This window comes from Falco rusticolus, chromosome 2, assembly GCF_015220075.1.
Source record: "Falco rusticolus isolate bFalRus1 chromosome 2, bFalRus1.pri, whole genome shotgun sequence".
Classification (NCBI taxonomy): Eukaryota; Metazoa; Chordata; class Aves; order Falconiformes; family Falconidae; genus Falco; species Falco rusticolus.
This window is the reverse complement of record NC_051188.1, coordinates 8270584-8289167: the sequence shown is the minus strand read 5'-3', so window position 1 is coordinate 8289167 and position 18584 is coordinate 8270584. Positions and strand designations below refer to the sequence as shown.

Sequence of the window (18584 nt, the reverse complement as noted above, 5' to 3'; positions counted from 1 at the left end):
GCCGCCGCCTCCCCGCCGCCCGGCGAGCCCGGGGGAAGCGCACGCCGTGCCCATAGTAACCCCTCCGCGGCGCCGGGCGCGGGGAGGAGGAGGAGGAGGAGGAGGGCGCAGGCTCCCGGTGAGAGCGGCGGCCTCCCAGCCGCTTCTGCTGTGAGGGGCCGCCGGCCGCCTCCCCTCCGGCCGGTGAGACTTGTTCGCCTGCGCTCCTTCCCCCCGCTTTCCTTCCCGGAGGCCTTGGGGCAGCCCCGCCGGCCCCCGAGCGCCGCGCTGGTGCTGGCGGGCGGCAGCAGCGGCCCGTCTCCTGGCCGCGGCGTGAGGGGAAAGTTCCGTTGGCCGGCGCCGCCATGACGGGGCCGCCCGCTGCCGCGCTGCCCTGGCTCAGCCTTTCCTCAGGGATTTTGCCCGAAATCCTCGGCCTGTGCCACGGGGCGCCGCTGGGACCCACGGGTCGCTCTGTATTGGCCAGACGCGGGGGGGAAGGCGGGTAGCGGCGGCCGTGAGCCCCGCGTCAGCCGGCCGGGCCTGCGCTCCCCGGGCTGGCGGGGCCCGCGGCGTCGGGTCGGCGGGGGCCGCGGCCTCCCCTCGCCCCAGGCGCTGCTGCCGAGACCTGCTGCAGAGGGGTGGGCTTGTGTCTTACAGAAACTCTGGAAAGCCTCAGGTTCTCGCATTGCCCTGTTCTGAGCCGTATTCTTCGTCACTTAATTTCTTTAATTGGGTTTTAGGCAGATACCCATCTCAAAACGCTCACTTTCTGCAAAGGAATTATCTTAGAACATCCAATGGGCATTTGATAGCAGTTTTGATTAAAAAATTGCATGAAGTTACGGAACCTATACTTCACTTTCAAAAACGAGGTATTTTTTACAGAATTCATGTTAACAGCTGTTTACTGAATTTCCATCCCAGGACAGTGCCTTTGGCTAGTTCATGGTGGCCTGTGCCAAGAAGCCATGCAGAAGCACTTGGCGTTGAACTCCATACAGTTGTAGGTCTCCAGTGGGAGAGGTGAGACAATTCACTTTGCTGGCCAGCCTTGTCATTTGCTTTTCTTCTGGATTTTAAAAAAAAAAGGCATTACCTTGAACTTGCTGTACTGGGACATTGTGTTAAACACAGTACTTTGGCAAGTAGTGTAACCGGATCTTCCTCTCATGTAAGTCTGTATAATTGTGTTACAGTCTGTAACTGTCACTTGGCGATGAGGAATTACTCCCTTGTGGGAAAATTATGGCCTGGTGATATTGTCTCTTTAAAAAAAACAACTCAAACCACAAAACATACTTAAATATTTTTCAGAAACATGAACTAGATGACCTCCTGAGGTCCCTTCCAATCTGAATCATTCTGTGTTCCTACACTGCTGCTGTTTGCTCATACAGTATCTTGCAGGATAGAGTCCCGGTTCCTTGCTGAAACCGCTTTGTGCAGGGCAGCAATGCAGCCTGCTGAGCTGGGGGAGGTGGCAGTGGAGTGATACACAGCCACAAGATCAAGTGCTGCATTACAGCATGGGGTGTGTTACAGTCAGGCTGGATTATTGAAACAGCTTCAGCCCTCTTCCTCTGTGGCAACCCTAAATCTGCCTGAGCACTACTATCACGCTACACATTACAGGAAAATAGGAACTGGTAAACTGCGAAGGCTGTTTTGAATTGTATGTAGTACTTTTTTACATATACCACAAACATGTTCATGCAGTATCTCATTCATGTTCTTTAACATTTTTTAATCTCAAATTGCATAACAATTTTTACTACTACTACCATTTCTTCTCCACAGGTGGAAAAACTGAGGCACTAATACCTTAAGACCTACATTTTCATTTGTACAAATTGTACAATGTACAAATCATTTCAGGATTGCTTGACTTGCCAGACAGTAGCCTACCTCTTCAAGACTTTTAACAGTGTGAAGTCTAATCAAACAGTGTTACTGCATTTTGGTACTGTAATGATGACTACTGTAGAAGGTGATTACTAATTATTTTAGGTTCCTCTTATGCTTGACTATCTGAAGTTAGCCCCCTCAGCTGTTAGATCTACTTACAACACGTTATTTCTGTTTGCAAGTTTTGGCAACATACCAAGATGTTGCAAGGGGGTTTGGATGTGTGACTCCCATTGTTTCCAGTTACATAGTTAATCAGTGGAAAGGCCTGAAGGAGAACACAGGTTATTTGTTCCCATGGCCTGGTCGTGGATTTTTTTTTTTTTTTTACCCAACTGCTTCTACATTTAGGATTTGATCCTGTGCCATTGAAGTCAGTGAAAATGTTATTAACTTTGGTGGGAGCAAAATATCAGACTGCTAACAAAGTGAGCTGTGACAGAGCAATGGTGTAGCTCTAGTGAGAGAGCAACGCCGGATGACTAACATGTCGTACGAAGAACTGCTTTTGTACAGCAGCTTTAATTTTGACATCAGTTTGTCCTGAAGCTGGTCTGTGTAGTTCAGTCAAGAGCAATTGTGTAGTATGCTCACTTGGTGAAGGATCTGGTGCCCTCCACTGTGATATGCCATGCTGTGCCAAGTCCTTAGGCAGCCAGCGGCAGAGGCATGGCTGTGTGAAGCACCTGGGAAGTGATGGCTGACAGCTTGTTTGCACAAGTGAGAAGCCTCCCTGGTGTCATACTTGAAAATGTGATTGATGAAAGAGTTTGTGATGCCCACAGGTTTGGAAGAGAGCCAGTGTCGGGGTGGACCTGCTCCAGCATTTGCATACATACATGGAGTAGCTCTGCTTCCCGCTCTTGCTGCGCTTCTTGTCATCTTTCTTTTGGGTCTTACTCTTTTGGACCTTTTTCTGGGGTTGCAGAGGGCATGGCTGTCTCAGGTTTTTGCATATTGCTCTGTTTCTGACAAACAGAAGTGTCTTAGGATTCCTGCTGGTATGAATCTCAATCTCATGAAGTTAGTCTGAACATTTTGGTTGGTTCCTGTGAAGCTGACACACTGATGTTTCTTTGATTCATCAGTTATTTCCTATCTCTAAAATGTTACTGAACTGACTAATGCCCTTTTCTTATTCCTCAGTAGCTGTCAAGAAGAAGCAAAATTATACTTCTGTGCATGAGGCAGTGAAAGCTGGTGATGTAGAACATCTTGCATCAATGATAAAAAATGGAGCCGATATTAATGAGGTGGATTTAGTCCACAAATTCACACCATTGCAATGTGCTGCCCACTCTGGAAGTCTGGAGGTAAAATATGGTAGTGTTCAGACACAGCAAGGTTTTTTTTTTCTTTGGGAGAGGCTGGACCCAAAAATGCTAGCTTTGATCAAGCTAAATCAATAATTTTCTGCCTGTTTTTCTCATTAAATATATTAACCAAGAGCAGAAGTATGGGATTTTAGGTTTTTATTTTCTCTTTTTGAAGCCCCAGGCAGTTTACGTTGTCAATATTGCCAGATTTTACAAAAATCAGTCATTTTCTTACTCTGAGCAAAATGTGCCTTATGGCATCCCTTCCAGACTCATGATCTTCTTTTGTCCCTGTTGTGTTTTCCCCTTCTCTTGGGACACCTAGAAAATGCTGTAGGATGTGTAAAATGTTCAGAGGGTGATTAAAACAGAGAGTGAGAAGTGACATGAAAACATGTTCATTCGGTTTACCAATGTCCTGTCCCATGCCTTATTTTCTATAGAAATAGTCTTAAAACATTTTATTTTAATAAATGAAGACATTGAGTATTGATGGAGAAATCAGAAGGTGCTTGCTTGAATGTTTTAAACTTCCAGCAGGACTGAATTGCTGTATTCAGCACAATGTTCCCCTTCTTGTTGCAGCCTCCTTGTACAATCTTTACAGCAATCTAACCTTGACGCAACAAGGCCATGAATAACCACATAAAAATTCATGTCCCAAAGGAAAGAATGTAAAGTTCTTGCTAAACTCAATAAGTGCAGTGCTGTTTCTGGAATGTAAAGGAATTGTCAAGAAAATGCTGATCATCGTGTTGTCAACCCTAAAAATAGATTGCTTATCTACCCTTTTCTGCCTCTATAAATTCTGCCATTTTTTAGTCGAATCTCCTACTTTGCAATCAATGTGTTAGACTTTATTGAATTATCTGTCATGGTTTTGTCACTAGGCTTCTTGGTGGAGACAGTGGAGGAACTGTAGCTGTAGGCTGGCCTGAAAGAAGATAATAAGTCATAATAATATATAGTAAGAAGTTTTAATGGGTCTTCTAGCTGTTTTTGGATAGTTCATAAAGCTTTCCATTGTGAGCAATAATGCCTACTGGAAAAAGGCAAATAAAACAAATGTAGGCCATGGAAGGATGCAAAGAGAAATGTGATTATGTACACCTGAGGAGCCTAATAAATTAAATGAGGCTTTAGATTTGTCACATGGTATTTTTCCTGCCAGTAATTTTAGCTGGAATTCAAATGAGCATGTTTGCATTGTTTCTTCCAATTCTTTCACCTCATGCCACGTGAATACTCTCACAGATTACATTTTAAATCTGGAAGAGTAAAATTAAGAAGCCATACTGTAAAATCAGTGCTGGGATGTGAATTAATAGGTTATTTGCACATTTTGTACCCTTGGGTGAAAACTGGAAAGTATAACTTACCTGTAACTGCCTAATGCACAAATACCTGGCTAAGGCATCCTCTGGGGTGTTGTATTTCCATAATGACGTATTCCGATACTGTTTTGAAATGTAGCATTGACTGATAAATTAGGACTTAAAATGTGCTTCAGATACATAAGAAAAATAGTTAAATAAAAACCTTTGGTTTTGGTTGAGCAGTGCCTTCACTGGTTGCTCTGGTATGGAGCTGATACAACACATGTAACTGTCAGAGGGTGGACAGCAGCTCACCTTGCAGCTATCCGAGGGCAGGATGCTTGCATGCAGGTACGTATAGATACTCACTCTCAAGCAAAAGTAAGTAGAGCAGACCTTCAGTCTGGACAAATTCATTATGAAGATCAGCTGAGAGCTCCTAATGGAGCTATGAGCATCTTGTCTTGATGTCTTTACCTCTGAAATCAAGTCACTCTAGTTAAAACCACTCCACTCGTTTGTGCTGTCTGTGCAAACACGTTTATTTTGTGCACTCTCAGGGCCTTGGGGTCAGGCCAAGGTTATCCTGCTGATTGTCTGAAGTCATCTTTCTTGGCAATGTTTGCTTTTTCAGCTGGTGAACCGAGCTTTTACTTTGCATTTCTTTTAGGCTTTGTTAATAAATGGAGTAAATGCAGAAGCTCAAGATGATTGTGGGTGCACACCGTCACACTTAGCTGCAGCCCATGGGAGGTCTTACACCTTGCAAACCATACTGCGAAGTGGAGCGGTGAGAGACTTTTACCCGCAGTTCCCTAGCGCAAAGCCAGAATCTGGTATCTTTTTCCAAACCAAACTCTCCCTAGCTTAAACTGAGATTTAAGACTGTGGATTAATTACTGTTGGTGAATTCATTTTTAGAGTAAATTTTCTTTTTTTTTTTTTATTGTAAGATATGTTAGGGAAATGATCCAAAAATCTGGAGAGAATAAAGTGAGTAAACCACATTCCACTGAGGGTGTCATTAAATGAAAATCAGGTGCTGTGGTGGTTGTGATTTTTTGCATTGTATGTATCTTCTATAGTAAATGAGACAAAAACTTAAAAAAAAAATAATCCAGATGAATATTTAAGGAATAATGACCAAAGCAGTGATAGAAGTATGTCTAAAAATGCACATTTTATCTGTGTATTATTTAAATAAACCCAAGAACCTGGAAAAAGTACATGTCTTGGAACAGGAACTGCATATGTAGCATGAACTTTGTTATTTGATTTAAATAATTTGACACAATGAACAGCTGATTCCTATTTATAAAATTTGTCTTGTGTCTAAGATTCATAAATGAATGCATTAACCTGCTGCTTTCATTTTAGAATGTGAATGCTTCGGACAGGAATGACTGGAAGCCTGTTCATTATGCTGCTTTTCATGGTCGTTTGGGGTGTTTGCAGCTTCTTGTTAGATGGGGAGCATGTATAGATGATGTGGATAACAAAGGAAACCTTCCAGGTATATCAGGATAAATCACACATTTTTTAACCTTTGGTTTACAGTTGTGTTATGTGATAATTGTAGCAAACTACACACCTGCAGGATTTGCTGTTTGATTCCATGCAATCAACATGGGTTTTCCATTTTTATAATGATGAGGGGTTTTATAAAATCCAAAGTATTTACCTGTTGGGGCAGTGTCCTGTTATCTGCTGCTGCTGGCAGGGATCAGAGCTCATGGGTGCTGGAGTAGGGAGCAGGCTGAGCCTAGCTGAGAGCGCTGTGTAGGTAGGCAGCATCTCCTATCCATGTGGTGGAGCGCATGTGCCAAGGAGGTCACAGGAGGAGAAGGGTAAGTGGGAAGGAGGCAGTTTCAGCTGCTGTGTGCTTCATTTTGAATCTGTGCCAGCCTTTAATGGCTATGACAGTGTGATCGGATTCTGGCATGTTCATATGCAGGTTTTTGTATGCCACTGTTTCTTAACTGATTTGGTAAAAGCCTTGTTCTCATTTACCTGTGATTGCTTCATCTTGGTTTCTGGGATACCAGTATTTGTGTATTATCTGTATGGTATTTCTGTATTACCTGTAATCTGTACTCTGTACTCTTTTTGTAATCATGAGCACAAAAAATGGGCAGTATTTATTCCTTGCTTTTCATAGTTTCTCCAGTGTCCCTCTGCCTACCACTCTGCCTCAATATCCGCTGTAAAGTGAATGGTATTGCTCGTACCCTGGGTTCTCCTTGCATCCTTTCCCTTTTAGCGTTTTCCTTCTTATGGTTTATCACGTTATTTCTTCCAAATTGCATACTTTTTCCCTCTGTGATTTGTATGAAGTTATCTTTTTAAATCCCTTCTTAAAATCTTTTACCCTCTATTAAGCACCACTTACCTAGTAAACTGGTATCTGTGTTCTGTTTTGCAAACCTGGGTCTTGATAAAGGATGTCCATCCCAGCAGGACATCTGATGTATTAGCAATAAGGGGTCATGATATGAGGCACCCTGGTGGCAGCATAGAAGGTAGCTTTATTTGTATTTGTGAGCATTTCCCTGATAACGGACTTCTGTGAAGAGATAGCAAATGCCAGCACAGCTCTACTTAAATGCTCTGTCTATACTGATTAGTAGAAAATTGGTTTTGTTGTTATTTTGTCATCTACAGAAGCTTGATCCTCCAGCCTTTGTTCTGTTTCATTTGATCATATTATCATCCAAAAGAAAGAAAATGCTTTGAAACATTGCTAGTAAAAGATTAATAGAAGCGGTGTGCTGTACAGATCAGCTTTTCCTCAGCTTGTGAAACAGCAAGTGAACTTAAATCATCTTTACGTACTTCAGCTTCAAGATGAGCTGGACAGTGCTATAGTCTTTCCTAAGAGAATACTGAAGCAAATTCACTGAGGTTGCAATGCCATACACCTAAAACTGAAAAACTGGCTGCACCTTTTGCGCATGTGTATTATAGCAGAGGCTTTGATTACCTCTAATCATGCTAATGTTTTGGAAGAACTGTGGCTCAATCAATGTACAGAACGGGCTGTGCTTAGTAATTCAACATCTTGTTTTTTCTCTGTATTTATTTTTTTTGGCCGTATCCATGCTTCCTTTATTGCTCAGTAGTTAAACCTGTTCTAAATATAGCATTAATTTAATTATAGTGCAACATCTGAATTTTTCATAGGCACTGGTTTTTCACTTGTGACTTTGAGAAGAGTGAGTAGTGTGTTAGACTGATTTTATAAAAGGCGAGATGAAACACAGAGAAGTTGGGCTGCCAACACCAGCCACCCACTGCCTATTTGTGATGGCAGAGACAAGGTTTTTCAAAGTTTTCAGCACTAAGCTGCATATTTTGTGTTAACATCACAGTACCCTTTGGCTTTAGTTTCAACTGCAAGTGCTCAGCATGCCTGAGGATGGTGCGGCACAGTTAGACATTGGGCACTAGCTACTAAGAAACACACAGGTTAAAAGCTACTTGGGAAAAGCTTCTTCATGGATCTTCCACAGCATTCCACTGAAACTGTGCAAAAAGACACGGAAAGAATTCAACTCTTTAATCTATTTTCCCCTTGCCACCTTTGCAGAAAATGTTGAGCTTTTCTGACCTCTTTCTGCACAGGAAAGACATCTGATTAAAAAAAAAGTTTCATCCCAAAAGGTGAAGTTTTATCCCTAAGATTTTAGGTATCTGAAAGTGGATTCATAAGGGTTGAGTCAGTTTTTCACCAGCAGACTGGTAATCAGTACTTACCTTTAACAAGGTATCTCTTCTATTCACTTATCCCTGAGTAACTAACTCACTGAATAAAATTAGGACAATGGGGAAAACTGCTCTGATTTCAGTGAAGCTCAAGATTTTGTTGCATTAAATTTTAGCAATCTTCTGTACCAAACTATTGTCATCTTACTGTAAAATCAATATCCATCACCTTTTAAAGCAATTATGCTCTGGTAGGCTGTGGATGGTTTGCAGTAGAGAATTTGCATGTGCCAAAAATGGTGACTTTTATTTCCTGGGTACATTGTTTATTAATTATGAAGATAACGAGGTTCTTATCTGGAGACAAAATAATCATTTTGCCTCTAGAACATCAGCAAGCTTTTACAGAACGTTTTCATGGAGTGATAACACATAATAAGCGTTTATTTGGCAACTTCTTCTCGTTAATGGGACTAGAGCATACTACCAATTACAAAATAATGAACAAGTGTTTTGTACCTCTTGCACTGTTATAGGCTGAGCACTCTAGTAGTATTAAATATCTAAACCTCAGCGTAGCCTAAAGGGTCAGGGGGGAAACACTTGACCCCCACAGGGAACAGTCACTGCCACGGTGAGGTGGAGCAGCTCCTGCACGCAGCAACTATCCGCAACAAGTGTGAATAGGAGCCTCTGCCATGGGATGTGCCTTCCAATACTTTACCTGGTGAAGTGAATGTCACTGTCCTCCTTTTATAGGTGGAGTGACTGAGGGTGTGACGCAGCTTGTTTGTGGTGGCACAGTAGAGGTGGGACTAAAGTAGAAATGGTCTTAACTCCTAATCAAGGACACTGCTTGCTTGGCCCTCTGTAATGAGTATCTCTAGGACAGCAAGTCAGACAGCTGCTGAAGAGATATTTGTGTTCACAGGAAAGATGAGACCCCAGAAGTGCACTCTCCTAGCTGGTGCTCAACAGATTCTTGGCAGTATTGTCTCCTGCAAACAGCTCAGCGAGGAACTCCTCTTTGCAGATCCTATCCTTGACAGCTTTCTTTTAGCTCCTTTACGTAGAGCTGAACTCTCCTGGATAGGAGCTGTACATCCCCTATTCATGTGAGGCTGCTCCCACTTGTTGTGCAGTTTTGGATGGCTCAAGTGCTGGTAGATGAGCTAGATCTGGCTGGTGATGAGAGCGCTGGTTTCTTGGCGGGCAGCAGTGTTCCACTCTAACATACTTTATTTTTCCTTGTGCTATAGCTCATCTGGCAGCGGCAGAAGGACACTTGCATTGCTTTATGTTCTTGGTCAGTAAAATGGCCAGTGTCATGCACACGCTGAAAGCCAGGAATGACCAAGGAGAGACTCCAAGGGACTTGGCTGAACGGTTCTATAAAGATAATATTCTCCAATATATTGATAGTGTGGAAGAAGAGGGGGAGCATCCAGAGAAACAGGAAGGTGAGTATTGATAAAGATACTGTTAAAATAGGCATTGTAATTCTATAGAAATGCTTGATTCTGAAAACTTGTATGAGCAGAAGTATAACATTTAAATTACCAATATAAGGAAGTTCTTTTCAATGCTTACTATGCTTCCTGACAGCTGAAGACTGGGATACTCAGTGTGATTTTGTAAATATCTTAGGTTTACCCATGATCAAAATAAAATGTTCAACAGACCAAGGATATTAGAACTGCACCTTTACCTCTCTACTTTTTCCAGGCGCTTGCTGTCTTTATCTGTTAGTCTTTTTTCATTATACATATATGTGTGTATGTCAGTACTCCCTGTCTGTAACAAATTACTAGAAAAATCAAATTGTCTATATGGGTAGTTTTTAAGTAAGGAGAAGTAAAATGGTTTATATATTTCATTAGACTATGCAATTCAAAATAGGCAAATCACCCCAGTTACCACCAGTAATACAACATCAACCATCAAACAAAGGTATACTTGTTATTTCAGGTTGATAAATTAATCGCTTGACTCTGTGAGATGCCTGTAGCCATAACCAAGGCATGTTCAGTCAAGTCTGTGATGAACCGTGCTAGTTAGGCAGCTGCATTTTAACTGATTAAAGGTGCGTTAACCTTGCTAACTACAGCTATGAAGTGTCCATGCATAAGTTGGTATGAGAGAGGCAAGCCATGAGAGACAAATACGAGCGTGTTTAGTGGAATTACTGTCATCTGTTTGGAAACATGTGGATTTCATTTTCAGTTTTAGCTTTCCCAGCTCATGTCGCTGCTTTCAATGGGGACTTGTTAGTGCTTAGAAGATTAGTGAGAAGAGGAGTAATCAATATTAATGAGCGGGATGATAAGGGATCCACTCTCATGCACAAAGGTCAGTAATTATGATCTGTGTTTTGGCTTGTTACTGTTTGTGGCTGGCTTGTTTACTTCGTTTTTCAAGTGCCTACTCATCAGATAAACTTCATGAAAAACAGCATCTCATTTCCTGAGGGCTCAAAAGGGCAACCCTGAAAAAAATATTTTGTGATACATGTGCGTGTAGGTGGCACTTTCAAAACAAAATAACGAAGCTGAAGTCAAGAAAGAAGAGTTTGTATTCAAGGGAAAATGACATCTAAACTGAAAACTAATTAGTTTTTTTTTATCAGGTGAGATGTGACTTTTAGAAACATTGGCTAGCTAGGTATAAGAATGAACTGTATTGCGGCTTGGACCTTTATTTACTGAACACATCAGTACTGTGGAGATGTGTCATAAAAACCACAACAAAGTCATTTGGCGGGATGCTGTGAAGGAAGGTAAACTTCTGGTATCTAACACCTTGATAAGTAGTGGAGTGCTAGCATTACAGAGAAACGGTCCTCTTTGGGGGTTTCATAGCAATGTCTGAAAGAAGAAATACGAGAAGAAGGAAACAGGGAGGTATTTTTGTAATATGGTTTTAACACTGTTTCCCACATTTATTTTTGAGTAGATATAAATGGTAGAATTTTTAAAACCATAATTGAAGTTCTCATTAAAAAAAGTGGTATGTAGTGATTTAAAAAATGTTTTCTGCATTCTTGACCACCCTCTTAGAATGGTTCTAACCTACAATTGTTTCATCCCCAATCTTTACATACAGGGTTGGTGTTATGGGCGAATACTATGGCCGATACTGTAATTTCATTTCCTTATCTCAGTAAGAAAACAAGTACAGCAAGTATCTGAAGGGGCTGCTTTCTTGAGAAAAACAGATTACAGGTTTCAGCTACACATGCTAAATGCCATCATCCGTATGTGAGACGTTGTTCCTGGTACCACGGGGTGTAAGCAGTAGCCATGCCAGGCCATATGACTAGGCCAAGCTGTTGTGTTAGGCTGCAGCTGAGAAGTGTTGCCTTGAGTGTCTGGCCCAAGAAATGAGGTACCTATAGCTCCAGCACAAAGCTCTGGCTTCTCTCCTCCATGAGACAGCACCATGCACCACAGACAGGGGCAACTAGTGTGTGTGATATATGGGAGTCCAAAGCCAGAGAGAGGTGACAGTGCTTTGCTGCAAATCTATAACATACAGGCCTTACTGCAAGGGAGCATGAGGCAGCAGTTACTTGTGTGTCTCACGTGCATGAGACTTGGCAAGTTTAGTCTAACTTGTGCTCAGGAAAAGTTGCCAGTAAATTTCTTGGACTGGAAAGAATCATGAAACCACATTGCATGATCTTCCCCAAAACTGTGTACCCCTGTGACCTGAGCATCTTGACATGTAGGCTTTTCTTGAATAGTATCTCCCCTGTGGTGTCTTAGTGAACCCAGTCTCTGGCATGTCAAATAACGACAAGAGGAGGACATTTTAGGTTCAAAACACTTCAGTTGTGTGTAACTGATCTGTGTGCACCTTCCTTCCCGTAGCTGCTGAACAGGGGCATATCCATTGCTTACGGTGGTTGATTGAAATGGGAGCTGACTGTGACATTACAAATGATGCTGGAGAGACTCCAAAGGATTTAGCCAAGAGGTAGCAGTACATATCCTATAGCTCTGTCGTTTATTTACTTACTGTTTATGTATCAATATCACATCAGCTTTGTTGGAATTAATCCTCATTTTCAGTGATGGAGTAAGACCAGATCAGGCCTATGAATTCCAGCTCTAAGTGATAAGCAAAGCTGTATTGTAGCTATAAAATATTTTAATTTTCACTTTATTTTTTTTTTTAATAAGGTCAGACATAAAAGACAAAAACTAGCTGATCTGCAGAAGGAAAGTTGTGAGCCAGTATGCTCACAGTTTGCTGTACAAAGTAAATGAGAAGTAGCAAAGGCTAGTGGATTTTTGCATTAATGAAAATAATGCAGTTTCTGATGAGATTCAGTTAAGAAATCCTGTGAAGGAAGATACCTCTGATGTAGGAGTCACTGTCATAAGATTCCACTGAGGCAGAGTTCATGCAATCAGAATACTACAAAAAGATTAACTGCTCATAGTTTGTGTACCAATGCTTCCTTTAATTCTGAAACCTACTCCGATAAATGGGAACATGAATTGTTTCAAAGAGTTTCTGTAATATGCATTTTTCCAGATGATGGGCATATTTCAGTGTAGGTTAACTGTTCTCTGTGCAGATTTGCGCAGCTGGAAGCTGTGGAACTTTTGACACAAAGAACTGGAGACAGTAACTCTAGTGATGAAGAACTAGATGCAAACAACATAAAGTTTTTTGATAGACATGGTGTGGAAGGGAGTACAGATAGCAAAGAAGATTTAACCCTGGACAAAGCAGATAAAAGGAATGCACGCAGTAAGCACTGTCTTTCCATCACTCCTTGTTTGAAAAAGCTGGTCTCAAGACATTATAGTCCTAGTTGCACAGTTTCTGCCAACTGCTGTGACTTTTTGTAAGATGAGATAGTTGACAGGATATCTGTATCATTGAACATTTAAATATACTGTGGAAAATTAGAAAGCATAGCAGAGGGCAATCAGAACGTAATTGTTACACTGCTTTAATCCCTGTTGGTGAAATCATGTTGGATTGCTACTTGTTTTTGAGATGTTTGCTGTGTGGGTGTCAGGTGTAGCTCAGTGTTTGCTGAGCAGTGTGATTTCTGCTCGGTGTTTGTGAGACTGTTTTCCAGACTTGGATTCCAGTGTGACTGTCTTCATGCATTTTACCTACCTGAAGAACTCTGTCTTACAGTGAGGGCCTATTGCAAGATTCAAGAACTTAAGCAACTTCTAGAAATTGCCTACAGCAACTACAGACAGCTGGGAGGAATAACAGAAGAGGAGAAGAAGACAAAAAAAGAAGAAAGAGATGTTGAGAAGTAAGGTTAATTTGCCCTGCTAATGTTTAACTTGGTGAGGCTTGTTTTAAAGCCTTCTTTGAGGCTAACTTACACTTAAATTGCTTTGGTCATTCTGTCTTTTCCACTTACCAACTTTAGCCAGGTGAAAAAGAAATGGAATTCAGCAATTTGTCTGATCATTTCTAAACTTCTTCCACCAGGATTAGCCCCACAGCACAACAGAAGTGTTTGATGGGTCCACACTTCTTGTGCAAGATCATATGTTTGGCCTTCAAGTTTTCCTGCAGCATATGTGCAGTAGGTCTGATAAGTTCTGGCTGTTTTGTTTGCATTGGGGATGCTAAATACATGCGTACATTTTAATAAATCTGAAAAAAGGCATTAGCCTTATCATGGCTTGGATGGAAGTGAAATTATTCACAGCAGAAATTATTCAATGACCTGCTAGATTTCAGTGTCAAGGGCAATATATTTCTATGCTCAAGAAAGCATTAGCTCATATCCAGACCACAGTAAAAAGAAATCTCAGCAAACCTGCCCCTGCACATGAAGCGCTTTTCACAATGTCTGTCTGATTTTCAGTCTCTCCATTCAATGAAAGGGTTCTGTTAGATTGGTCAGGTGATCTGATGGGCAGATTGTCTAAGTTTCAAAGAAAAGACCTTCTGTCTATCAGAGATTTAGGGCTTAAACAGTAATGCAGCATCCAAAAGACAGCTCTGTCTCCATCTCTACCTGTCAAAAGATTTGGCTACCCACTGTTCTCAGTCTCTGTAAATAACCGTGTCCATTATGTGTTTGGGTCCCCCCCAAACACTATCTTTATTTGGTCACTGAGAGGAGAGTGTATCTGGAGGGCTTGTATGCCATCAAGAAGATAGCAGATTTACCAGTCTCTGTAGGCTTGTACGCCATCAAGAAGATAGCAGATTTACCAGTCTCTGTAGGTCTGGGGCAGGTAATAGGTGTCACGTGTTGGGATTAAGTAGTTCATTTACAACCATATCTGAGCCAAGAAACGGAGGTCAGGATTTCTTTTGGTTCCAAATCACTCGGCCCAGGCTGAATGTCCGTCTTCCTTAACTTGATATGTCTGCAGTGTACGTATCTGCCTCCCAGTTAGTTACCTTCAGCTCCTTTCTAGACTTCTTCAAGAGATGTGGGCACTTGCAGGGCATAATTAGACATGCACTTTGGGATGAGATTCATCACTTCTAGGAGTGTCTCTCTCAGCTTTAGAGGAGAGTGACCAGCTCAGATGATGCCTACGTTGGAAGGTCAGAGCAGTCTATTTACAATAATGGAAAATTCACGACTAATGGCAGAAACTAGAGTTCGTTTTGGATATTGCAGCTGCTCAAAAGCTAGCAGTGCCTATTAGAGGACTCTGATAAGGCTCTTTTTTAAGGGATTTTGCTTTCTGTGGCGTGTGTGGCTAAACTAGGAAAATTGTGAGGCTCTCTGAAGGTTCTTTCTCACCTGTAGAGGCTAGAGAGCACCCCTAGCTCCACACTGGCCTTTTGAAATGGAAATACCTCTTCTCAGCATATATACCTACCCTTCTCAGGGTACCTACCTATGGATAAACACCAAGATGCTTGTATCATATGCCAGAAAACCTTATTATTTAAAAATATTTAATGACAACACCATTTTTTTAGATGAAAAGCAGGAGCTGCCACTTTGGAAGGCCACTGTAGCAGATTTTTATGTTTTCTGGTTTAGTCCAGGTTTTCTGACTGTGAGAGGCCTGGTGTGAACTGCTGTGCCATGCTTTGACCAGACTGCCCTGCATGGAAAAAATTGCCACCATGTGTGCGCCACAGTTTTGGAGCTGTGATCATTAATCTGAAGTGTGCAAGAAGTCGGCCTGTTCCCCTGAGCTCTGAGTTCCCTGCATAAGCACGGGCTGTTCTTACAGCACCAGTAAGGCTGATACAGCTTGGTAGCTTTGGGCTGCGTGGTTCAGGAATACTTCAGTCTTGGAAATGTGGTAGCTCTTGCTGAGAGCTTTCCTGCTGTGCTGTTTGAATCCACAGGGCAGGTGTCCCCCTTTTACTGTCTTCCATCCTTGTAGCTGTTCTAATTCATCCTGATACAGAGGAGAACCAGCTCAACTCCAGATGACTCAGTTGCTGAGGTCGATTGCTGTTGTAATAAGAATATATGTGAATTATGTCTTAGCTAACCAGTTCCAGGAATCTCAATTAATTTAGGAGCCGTTGTGGGTGTGACCAATGAGATCTTGTACGACTGTTTATCAGCCAGTGCTTTGGTTTCCCTTTAGTAAGAGTCATGCAGGCTGTCATTTGAGTATTCCTCATCTGTGGCTAAGCTAATCAAAAGGATGTAGAGGTACCAGACAGAAAGGAAAAAGCTGCCCCTGCCCCTCCAGAATTCCAGTTTTTTGCTCTTTCTGTTTCATACTAACGTTTTTGCTCCTTGGGCGCTTCTCCCTCTTCCACAGCTGGAGATGGACGTGGGTTACAGCCTACCCAAGACCCTAGTGTCTGGCTCTGCGTGGGAAGACGTCTCCATCTCGTGGTCAGATTGCGCTGAGCACAGCTGCCCGCGAAGGAGGCAGAACGGCGGTCTGGGCTTGTTACAAAGGGCCTGGAGCCAGGAGCGCACCGCAGCTCACCCCAGCGCAGCTGCTGTGAGGAGTACTGCGCTGCTTTCTGCTGTGACTAACCCGTTCCTTAAAAAAGGCACAGGATGGCGTGGAGTAGCCAGGGCAGGTTTGGATGTGCTTCATGCTCCGCTTGTCTCCTTTGCTTTTGGCAGGGCTGCGAGGGAGCTGAAAGCCCAGCTGGAATATGAGCGAGTCAGGCGGGAGAAGCTGGAGAGCCAGCTGGATGACTACCGTGCTGAGATAAGTCATCTCAGAGAGTGCCTGGAGGAAACCCGCATCCTCCCTGCTGTCCCCGTGGTGAGTGCCACACAGACTTCCCATGGTGCGTGGGACAGAGGCTACTGCCCGTTGCTTGGGTGTATTTGTTCTCCCTAAGATTCGCAGGCACAGTGCTAGGAAATACTGGAGTAAATGTGCTGGCAGCTTTTAGCTTGGAACACTGAAGTGAGCAGTAGCCTTTGTCGCATCCTGACAGTGTCTGTGCTGTGAAAGGGTATCAGTTTCTCCTCGCACGCTGGCAGGGAAGCACCGATATTCTTCATCTTCATATTAACAAAAGTATTAACTTCTGTACTGCATATGCAGGGACTGACAGTTCATCTTGGCTGGTACCTGAGACTGGACTGGTGCTTCAGGAGAGGTGGTGGCACCACCCCAAGGGTTTCCTGGCCTGTGGGTGCATAGAGATCACAACCATGGGTTTGTGGGATTCTGCGATACAGAAGAACACAGAGGCTTTTATGCTTTAAATTTCTTTGCTTTATTACAGATCACCAAAATAGCACAAAAATCACCACCAGCGATTTTACCTATGATTAATAAAGCAAATATAAATATATATATCTCTATCAAGCTATTACAAAATACTATTAGCAATCAATAATATAGTATCAATCAGTAGTATGGTTGCCATCAGTGGTAAAGCAACAATCAACAGATACAAACTATTGATTGGCTTAGCAGGTAAAGACAGAAGAACTCTAGCTTTTTAAAAAATCAAATCTTGAGGATAGATCAGAAATTCACGTGCTAATTTTGGGGCAGTTCTCTGACACATAACTCCCACAGTCTGATGTGACAGTCGAAGACCCTGTTTTTCAGACCTTTGCCATCCGGTCAGTCGGCACCCTTGGGTAAGGCACCTAAATTCCTCCTGCTAGGGGTTGTGGGAACTGATGTGCAGTAACAGCATTGCTGGGTCTTCCAAGGATACAGCCAGTGGAAAGGGCTCATGGCCTTGCCAGCCTGGGCTGTTCATTGCTGTTCTCAGAGCTTTGCTTAACTTCCTTGACCGTTGCACTGCCTCGACTGCGTAACTGCTTATGGGGCCCTGCTGTAGCCAGTATCATGGCCAGGCAAGGACTCTAGTCACTGACAACATGGGTGACTCAGATACAGCTTCTTCCTCTGCCTAGGGAAGCCAGGAATACCAGTCCCAGGGATGTTCTAACCAGCACGATGTCTTGTTCTGAGAAGGAGCCATATTCATTCCCCTGCTGGCAGCTGTGCAGTGTGACCACTGTATTTCAGTATTCACTGGTCCAGAGGGAGTCAGCGACAGAAAACAGTTTTATAAGCTGATTTATTAGGGCAGTCCTGCAGGAAGGGGGAGCTGGCCTGTGCCACACGTGGAACTTTTACATTTCTTGGAGGAGAAATTGGGTTGCTGGATAAAAGGGGTAACTTCTCCAGCCAGGTTTGAGTGAGGCCCAGGTGCTTGGAGCATTCCTGCTAGATAACGGTCCTTTTCTGAGCATGATGGGGAAGAATGCTTGATGGATGCTCTGAGCAGGACACAAGCACTTTAGAGCTCAGTTTTGTCACAAATCATTTAAGCTGTGTGTGGATTTGAAATGTCTGGGCCATTTCAGGCCCCTTGAGAGCAGAGGTGATGCCACCCCTCAGCAACTGGGAGCAAGAGCTGTGGCTTGTGCTGTGCTACACATCCCCGGAAAAGGACAGAGGAATTTCTGTCCCGGGAATTTTTGTCCTGTTGCCATCATCTGGTCCCAGGCTAGCACAGCATGGCTGCGTATGCAGTGTGGCCAGGTGGCATGCAGTTGCTGCAGCTCAAAGCAGCAAGGCTTTCAGGTCCCGTGGTGCCTGTGTCACACACTTGTGCAGGGTGCTGGCTTCACAGCTTATGTTCTCATGTGCCGCGTTGCGCTGTTCTTTCCATCTCTCTTCTATCCCCCTTGCCTGCCTTCTTCCTCCTGCCTCCCCTTGCAGGATTGTTCCTGTACCTTTCCTGCCCTCCCTGGGCCTTTCTTCCCTTTCCTTTAGCTGGTGCCCGCTTTCCCCCCCACCATATACAAGCTGTGATGCTCCTACAGCTGTTTGCTTCCCACTGTATCCTTGGGACTGGTCTTTTCCATACTGCTGAGACCCTCAGGTGAGCCAGGCGCCTCCACCTTTGAAAGAAAAGCCACTTTCTACTCCCCCAACTTGCTTTAAGACATTATTCA

At 43.1% G+C, this 18584-nt stretch overlaps 1 protein-coding gene across 10 annotated transcripts in view; it reads left to right on the top strand.

The window, feature by feature from the left end:
* Window positions 1-9: 9 nt before the first annotated feature.
* ANKRD42 (ankyrin repeat domain 42) overlaps window positions 10-18584 on the top strand; it is a 24129-nt gene continuing 5554 nt past the window's right edge. For 3 of the 10 annotated variants that reach the window (XM_037376771.1, XM_037376772.1, XM_037376770.1), the window contains exons 1-12: window positions 10-183; window positions 907-1969; window positions 3037-3200; window positions 4763-4870; window positions 5190-5309; window positions 5897-6032; window positions 9481-9681; window positions 10445-10570; window positions 12091-12196; window positions 12804-12979; window positions 13379-13505; window positions 16272-16416. In XM_037376771.1, the coding sequence (XP_037232668.1) occupies window positions 1840-1969; window positions 3037-3200; window positions 4763-4870; window positions 5190-5309; window positions 5897-6032; window positions 9481-9681; window positions 10445-10570; window positions 12091-12196; window positions 12804-12979; window positions 13379-13505; window positions 16272-16416 (1539 nt within the window). In that variant the 5' untranslated portion in view covers window positions 10-183; window positions 907-1839. Of the gene's footprint in view, window positions 184-906; window positions 1970-3036; window positions 3201-4762; window positions 4871-5189; window positions 5310-5896; window positions 6033-9480; window positions 9682-10444; window positions 10571-12090; window positions 12197-12803; window positions 12980-13378; window positions 13506-16271; window positions 16417-17187; window positions 17253-18584 lie in introns of those variants that run through there. The other 7 variants (XM_037376769.1, XM_037376768.1, XM_037376767.1 and 4 more) reach the window with 7 other exon arrangements.